This window comes from Peromyscus leucopus, chromosome 10, assembly GCF_004664715.2.
Source record: "Peromyscus leucopus breed LL Stock chromosome 10, UCI_PerLeu_2.1, whole genome shotgun sequence".
In the NCBI taxonomy this organism is placed as follows: Eukaryota; Metazoa; Chordata; class Mammalia; order Rodentia; family Cricetidae; genus Peromyscus; species Peromyscus leucopus.
In genome coordinates, this window is record NC_051071.1 from 1,721,599 (window position 1) to 1,730,275 (window position 8,677).

The following is an 8,677-nucleotide window of genomic DNA, read 5'->3' on the forward strand; positions in this document are numbered from 1 at the left end:
TACAAATTTCAAAATCCAGGTCATTATTAGAATTTTCCTATTGTGTGGTTTTAACTCCCCACCCCGTGGTGTGTGTGTGTGTGTGTGTGTGTGTGTGTGTGTGTGTGTGTGTTTCTCGCTGAGCTTAGAGCTGTTTCACCTAGAATGGCTGGCCAAAGATCTCCTGGGATCCACTTGTCTCTGCCTCTCAGTGCTGGGGTTACAGGTGCATACCACCATGCCCAATTTTTGTGCCCAGCTGAGAGGTAAACTGAGGTCATCACGCCTGCACAGCAAGCTCATTCCCCACTGTCATCTCCCCAGCCCTTTTGTATCTCTTATGTCTCAAGAACAATTGTTTTATTGACATACAGCCATGTACAATGGTCTACTCGAGGTCTCCAGCTGCTTCCCCATTATGAGGGCAGGGGATTATCCATGGGACCATATGCCTATGATTTTAAAACCTTAGCCAACCAGCCTTTGGGGGAGTATTGACTGCTCCAAGGGTGACTGATGGGGTGCCCATCCCAAGCTTTGCCAGACTGTCCCATCCATTTATACTAAGTGGGAGTATTCCAGACCCCAGCTGCAGAGATGGCCTGTAAGTCTTTTTTTTTTTTTTTTTTTGTGCATGGGTATGACTGTTTACCACATGCATGCCTGGTGCCGTTGGAACTGGAGTTACAGATAGTTGTGAGCCTCCACATGGTTGCTGGGAATTGAACTGGTGTCCTCTGGAAGAGCAGCCAGTGCACTTAATCACTGAGCCATCTCTCCGGCCCCTGGCCTATATTAAATGAATGGGCTACGAAGGCTTTTTCTACATGTTACTAACTTTGGAAGAAGTAGAATGAAGTTTTCAAAGATCCAGAGGTTCCTGGGGTGTCAGTTTGAAGAGGCAGCCAAGAGGCCTGAAGACGGCAGCATTGCCAAGCAGTATGGGAGCACCTACATTCCTTTTGTTTTTTGCAGACAGGGCCTTACTCCCAGCCTAGCCTCGAACTATGTAGCTCAAGTTGGAGATTCTGCTGCCTCTGCCTCCTGAATGCTAGGATTACAGATATTAGTCACATCTGGCTACAACCTCCTAAATGCTAGAATTACAGATATTAGCCACATCTGGCTGCAACCTCCATTTCTGAGGCAAACGACTTTCAGCTAATGGCCTGTATTATGCAAGGCAGCGACTCCTCACACCAAGTCAGAGGGTCACAGATCTCTACTAGAAACCTCAGAAGTGCCCACTAACTGGATGCCTTAGAAATAAGGTTCACAGGTAAGTATGTTATCACCTGAACCAGGACTTCTGCATGCACTGTCTGAAGGTTTTATGATTAGCTTTAAAATGTTGAGTCTCTTTCCCTAGTGCTTATCTTTTTTTCTCGGACTAGTTTATGGCTTTCTAAGTAAATATGTAAGAAACATAATTGATGCATTACTGTTTACAGAACACTTCACTTGTACCTTCTGGAATTTAAGGGTTTTACTGTATAGATACTAAACTTATTTTAAATATTTTCATACTTTGTCCTATTTACTACTCTATCTTAAGCATTTTTTTTCCCCTAGAGATATGTAAACAATCTTCTGTTGTTTTTCAAGATAGGGTTTCTCTGCCTAGCCCAGCTGTCTTGGAACTTGCTCTGTGGATTAGGCTGGTCTTGAAATCAGAGAACGGCTTGCCATTGCCTCCCACTAGGATTAAAGGCATGTGCCATCACTGCCCAGGGTAAACAATCTTTTTTAAAAAAGATTTATTTGCAATCATTTGTACTTCTGTGTCTGTGTGTGGGTTTGTGCATTTGAATGCAGGTGACCTCAGAGGCTAGAAAAGGGCATCAGACAGATCCTCTGGAGGTGGAACTTCAGGCAATTGTGAGCTCTCACAAAAATCAGGTGGGTGTGGGGAAATGACCATGCTCTTAACTGCTGAGCCATCTCCACAGCTCCTTATGTGAGCAATCTTTTCTTGGTGTTTTTGAGACAGGGTGCTACTCTTCAGCACAGGTTGGCCTGGAACTCTATTTCACATTCAGTGACTGTCACAGAAGTATATTAATAACTTGTAGTAGCATCCACTAGATTCTGAACAGTAAATGTAGGTCACTTGTTTGACCTACAGCTCCTAAACTTATATGTTCCTTGATTTGAACCACAAACCAAATGAATAGATGTCACCATACAACACAGAAGGCCCATGAAAAGCCAAAGAAGAGATTACATTATCAAGTCTATGTATTTATTGAGACAGGGTCTCTTTATGTAGCCCTGGCTGTCCTGAACTATGTGGACCAGGCTGGCCTCAAACTAATAGAGATCTGCCTGCCCATGCCTCCTGAGTGTGGGATTAAAGGCATGCTTCACTACACCTGGCTAAGTCTTTTTTTTTTTTTTTCCCTAATATATGGTCTTCTTAGCTATTCAAGCTGACTTGGAACTTACTCTATAGCCCTGGCTGTCCTGGTACCTGTGATCTTCTTGCCCGACTCCTGAGTGCTGGGATTGCAAACGTGTGCCTTCACACCTATGCATGCCATCACACCTGGCTCCATTACTGATTTTACTTACCCTCATTGACAGCAATATACACAGCTGAGTGCTTACTTGGAGCTACTACCTGGGAGAACCAACTTAGGGAATAGCAGTTTGTTGGTAAGAGACCTCCAAGCATTCTGTATCCCCCAAGTGAAAGAACAAAACCCTCCTACAACTCCCAAGGGACCCAGAGAGAAGCAGAGCAGGGAAAACAGTAGCAAGGTTGGTTTTCCACACCAGCTTTTGAAGAAGGAAGTTGCCTTTTCTTACTCCACTACTAAAAACATGAATGGCCGGGCGTTGGTGGCGCACGCCTTTAATCCCAGCACTCGGGAGGCAGAGCCAGGTGGATCTCTGTGAGTTTGAGGCCAGCCTGGGCTACCAAGTGAGCTCCAGGAAAGGCGCAAAGCTACACAGAGAAACCCTGTCTCGAAAAAACAAAAAACAAAACAAAAAAACAAACAAACCATGAATGACAGGCTTATTTCCAGACAAAACAGGAAATATATTAAATAATTCCCATAAGGAAATCTCCTTCAATGAAATTTAACATTTTAATTAATGTGCTATAAATCGAACACTGATAACCATACACTAATATGCTTGTTATGATAAACTAAGCCTTTGAATCATACTGTCAAATACAACTTCAGAACTCGCTGCAACAAAACACCCAGTTATTGCTAACTTGAGAAACAGTCTTATTTCCTTTGGCTTACAACCGGCAAAGTTGAATATGATTATTAAATAATCTACCATCTACCCTAGAAGGCTACAGAAAATTGAACCACTCACTGTTAGGATTTAAGAATACAGCTTTAATTTCTTGGTCACTTTTGATCATATAAATATATAAATCTTAACAAGGTAACACTGTTAACTGTAATAAAGGCCATAAAAATAACAGCTCTGCCATATTGCACAGATAAATTAATTCAGTTGGCTTCCCCAGCCCCCCACCAAACAACTTCCGAATCAGAACTGGAAGACACGGGGATCTACACTCTCGACATTGAATATTGACAATATCAAGTCGTTTACAGAAAATAACCTTTTCACAGTTCACATCCTGACATCATAAGGCAGGATCTCGTAACACTCGGGACAAGAGTCTCCTTGGAGTCCTCCTGCGGTAGAGGCGCAAGCTCAGAGCTGCGGTCTGTCATCGCAGCTGGGGAAGTGGTCCTCGGTCCGAAACAGGACCGGCGGCTCGTAGGCAGCGCGCTGGGGCCCGGTGGGCGCCGACTTGAAGAGAGCGGGAACACTGATGGTGTGCAAGAGCCTCCGGAAAGCCCGAGGGAAGGTCCCCAGCTCGGCTTCGGCCTTGGTGACCTGCTCCTCCAACCTGGCCACGCTGCAGCCGATCATCCTCACGAAGGCCTCCAGCTTGTCGATCCGGCCGTAGATGCGCCTCATCTCCGCCGCTTTGGCGTGAATCTGCGGCACGCCCTCGCTCACCACGTGGGACGAGTCTCCGCGAATCATGTCCAGCATGCCCACGAACTCGTCCACCCTGGCCAGCAGCTCCTCCAGGCTGGCGTCCAGGGCCTCCACCTCGGGCCGCGGGCCCGGGGCGGGCAGCAGGCTGGAGGCGTAGCCCAAGGCGGCGCGGCGCAGCAGCGGCAGGTCGCGGCCCGGCGCGTCCTCGGGGCCGTCATCCTCCCACGGCCCCGACGCGCTGCTGTGGCTCTGCGATACGTGGCCGCTGTCCCCGCTCCACGCAGCACCCAGCGGCTCAGCCTCCTCAGTCGAGGCCTCTCGCGGGAGGGTTCCGCCGGCGGGTCTGTCCTCCATGGCCCGCTCAGCCGCTTCCGGCGCTACGCGATTGCGTCACCTTCCCGCGCTCACTGCTCCCGGCGCCGCCTGAATGCGTCATGCTCTTTACAGCTGGATAATCTCCTGCACAGATTCCCAGGGTGCCCAATCGACTACCCTCCTTCTTGCCTGAGCATTAGTTTTGTGTGCCCGTCCTGTTTCCACATGTTAATATTCCAAAAAAGGATGACGATTAGATGATAGATAGGAAGATGAGTAGATGACAGATACATAATAGATAGATGATAAATAGATTAGGCCAGTTGTGCTATATGCCTTTAATCCCAGCTTTCCGGAGACAGGGGCAGACAGATTTCTTGAGTTCAAGGCCAGCCTGGCCAGTTTCAGGCTAGCCAGGGCTGCATGGTGAGACCCGGTCTCAAACAAACCAACAAACCAATAGATGATTGGTAGATAGATAGATGATAGTGTAAGAGGAATACAATAAAGCAGATCTAAAGATGTCCATGTCCCTCTTGCATATCCTCATAGCCAGGTTACCTCTGTCTGCTCACTTGCCCTGTGGCCAGTGAGGCTCAACCTCTGTGGATGGTATGATATTCCGAAGACCTGCCTGGGGAGTCAAACTCCAGGCGTTTTAGCTCAAGGCGTTTGTGCAAACAAAACATTTCTCATTTTAATTATTAAAGCAAGCAAAAACATGAGGTGACATTTATAATTAAGCAAACACAAGTACAGCAAGGAAATACACCTGGTGTCATTATCTTCTTTGGTCTTGTGAAAAGAGTCAAGAATATTCCTCCCAGGCCTTTGCCTTTCCACATAGATAATTTGGATATGCCAGGGTATTCCCTTCATATCCTTGCTTCCAAGTGTATTCACTTATTATAGTTTATGTGATTCTTTCTGGAAGGCCATGTTGTGGGAAGAACATTCTGCACTCTGCTCCACCCATAGTTCACAGTAAGTTCACAGCTTTCTTACACAGCTCCCACATCCATCCATTGTGTAGGACCCACCACCACCCATGCAAGGTTCCTGCCTGCTTCTTTTCCTTTACCAGTGATAATAAAATAAACTGTAAGCAAAGCAAGGAAAGTGGAACACAAAATCATCCTAATGATGTGTTCATCTCGGCCTCTTTACAAAAGAAATAATAGTTCCAAAGAGTTCCCAAGCATGGATTACATCAAGGTGTTGGGGGGGGGCCAGATACAAGATGGGAGTAAAATCCTTAAAATTCTTAGAAACATTGAAGGTGGCATCTCCTAGTACCATGCAGTCTGGTAAGTCTTATTCTTCAGCAGTGTCATCTGAAGACAGGCCTAAGGCAACAATTGAGAAAGTGGGGAACAACTGAGAAAGGCTTGGGCTGTTTACTATCGATGCACATGCACAGGCAGGCATCCACACACAGTGCAAAAGACTAGGTGGTGGAAACAGAGTTGGAGTTTGTTAGGTGTTCAACACATACTCTTCACGGATGAAGTTTACATGACCTCTTTCTGTAGAATATTATTTTAAGATGTGTTACATTTGTTTATGCTGTGGAACATGTGTTTAATGATGCAAAGATGTGTTGCATTCTTTTGTATTGCATTTGTTTAACTTGGTGAAGCTGTGTTACTTTGCCTGTCTAAAACATCTGATGATCTAATAAAAAGCTGAATGGTCAATAGTGAGGCAGGAGAAAGGATAGGCAGGGATAGCAGGCAGAGAGAATAAACGGAAGGAGAAATCTGGGAGGAGAGGATCTAGGAGTGAGAGAAGAGGGGGATGCAAGGGGCCAGCCACCCAGCTGCACAACCAGCAATGGAGTAAGAAAGAAAAGATGCATAGAAATAAAGAAAGGTAAAAGCCCAGAGAGGCAAAAGGTAGACAGGATAATTTAAGGAAAGCTGGCAAGAAACAAGCCAAGCTAAGGCTGGTCATTTATAATTAAGAATAAGCCTCCATGTGTGATTTATTTGGAAGTTGGATGGTGGGCCCCCAAAAGAGCTAAGAGCAAAAGAATAAAAAACAACCAACAACATCTTTCCCCATTGGAAATTAGGAATTATAGAAAAACAAAAACAACTTTGAGCAACAAAATAGAGAAAACTACAAGCTGTTTCAATTCTTTACCATGTCAGTCCTATGTACTGGCTGACCCGAGTCCATCACTGTGAACCTAAAACAACCAGGAGAAACTTGCCATGCACACCGTGAGTGGTCAGCCTTTCATATCCAGAAGTTAAAAAAAGAAATGTTGACCACTTCTGGGAATGTTACTTCCTTAATGCAGGATCCTCTGATGTACTTGCCTTCTAGAAACATCTGGAAAGCCTTAGTAGCAGCCTCTCTCTCTGCCTTTATTCTTGCCTATTTCTCTTTCCTACATTCACACTCTCCTCTGTTTTGCTGCGTGGTCTAGGTTTTCTTCAGTTTTCCAACATGCTATGCTTAGGCAGGCATACCTTGGGTGACTGTCCTATTGGAAATGGCATTATGTTCCACTGGGTGGTTTTGCAATCTTCATTATGGTGTCTTCATGGTGACTTTGATATAAATATGGATCTTAAATGCATTTGGATCTTCAAAGGTAACTTTCTTGTTTCAGAGGAGATATTCTTGTCACTGGGCTGTGTTTTGAAGAGTGAAACATGGCTGTGTATTTTGCTGCTGTCTGTGTAACCTGATTGTTTTCTGGCACCTTGCAGCCTGTGGAGAATTATGGTCAAAATCTACAAGGGCTGGTATAGTTCAAGGCATGACTAAACCGTACTGTCGCTGGTGAAGACTGTGTGGATAATATTCCTTTGCACAAACTGGAGGATTCAGAAAATGGATGGCTTTGTCTGTACTTTGGAACTTCAGCTCCTCTGGGAGACAAAGGAGGAGAACTACATGTTGTCCGATGTGTGTTGTGTAACCTCAGGTTAATTTTTAAAAGTCTATCTGATACTGTATGGTAATGAAGCATGAATAGAGAGTAAGAAGTGCACGTACTGTCATAAGGTCCTCACCATCACAGGGGCTTCAGAGAGGCTGGAGAAAGGGGGAAACATTATCAGGACCCAGGCAGCAGCTCTGGCAGGCACTCAAGGTAAACCAAACACTCACTGAGCATTCATTTGCCTTTGCCGCAAAAGATTCATCTCGAAAGCTGAGTTTTGTTTCTGTTTTTTTAAAGGGTGGTTTTGTTTTTGGTCTTTTGTTTATTTACTTAAAGAATGATGGAAATGGAGAGACGGTTTAGTGGTTAAAAGCACAAGCTGCTCTCTCTGAGGAATTGAGCTTGGTTCCTAGCACCCATATCAGGCAGCTGACAACTGCCTATAACTCCAGCCCTAGGGGATCAGATGCCCTCTTCTGGCCTCGATGGGCTCCTATACACAAGCAGAATGCACTACTGACACTCGAGCATAACACATACAATGATAGCAATCTTTTTTTAAAAAAAGAATAGTGAATTTTTTGCTCAGATAACAGAAGTCTCTGTGGGTGTTAATAAACAAGTCATAAATGAATCACTAAAAAAATTCATGTCCTCCCTTGAGGCCTTGATGTCAAGCAGAATGAACTTGTGTAGCTTGCAAGGTTCCCAGTGAGTACTGTGGGAGACAATGGTTTCTGGAGTCATGGCAATGAAGTGGCAGAATAGGCTGCACTCCACTGCACCCTGGCCTCATGATAATGGCTTTGTGTTCTCCGGTGGGCAGGTACTGCTGGGGCCATTGACACTGTTGACACTTTCCGGTTATCTGGGGAGTGACGACCATGCCTATAGTTCACAAAGCTTATTCACCTTCAGTTTAGGGGTTAGTGGAAGAATAAGAGACAGGGAACTGTTTCCGTTATGTTTCTATAGCTGCAACAAAACACCATCACCAAAGAGCAAGTTGGGGAGAAAAGGGATTTTGGCTTACACTTCTATATTGCTGTTCATTATTGAAGGAAGTCAGGACAGGCTCTCAAACAGGGCAGGATCCTGGAGGGGTGCTGCTTTCTGGCTTGGTTCCCATGGCTTGCTCAGCCTACTTTCTTAAGAACCCAGGACCACCAGCCCAGGGATGGCACCACCCACCATGGCCTGGGCCCTCCCTCACTGATCACTAATTGAGAAAATGCCTTACAGCTGGATCTCATGGAAGCATTTCTCCAACTAAGGCTCCTTCTTCCTCTCTGGCTTGTGTCAAGTTAACACACAAAACCAGCTGCTGGTACAGGAGCCACACAGAAGTGGGAAACACGCCTGACCTGAGCAGAGTGGGAAGGTCCAGCTGGGCTTTCCTGAAACTGATTTGGTGTCTGCCTCTGTCAGTCAAAAGAGTACTGTAACCACTCACCCTAAAGTCTTGGTGGTTTATTTCCCATTATGTTGATGTTCATTGCAAGCCAACCT

The 8,677-nt window shown here is 45.5% G+C and overlaps 1 protein-coding gene across 1 annotated transcript; it reads right to left on the reverse strand.

The window, feature by feature from the left end:
- Positions 1–3,057: 3,057 nt before the first annotated feature.
- On the reverse strand, positions 3,058–4,339 carry Bloc1s4 (biogenesis of lysosomal organelles complex 1 subunit 4). The gene has a single exon (XM_028882281.2). The coding sequence runs from the start codon at positions 4,309–4,311 to the stop codon at positions 3,664–3,666; it is 648 nt and encodes a 215-aa protein (XP_028738114.1). The 5' UTR covers positions 4,312–4,339; the 3' UTR covers positions 3,058–3,663.
- Positions 4,340–8,677: the final 4,338 nt, after the last annotated feature.

Bases quoted from the DNA above. Each gene is read 5' to 3' on its own strand.
- Bloc1s4 (XM_028882281.2), bottom strand. From the start codon at position 4,311: ATGGAGGACAGACCCGCCGGCGGAACCCTCCCGCGAGAGGCCTCGACT.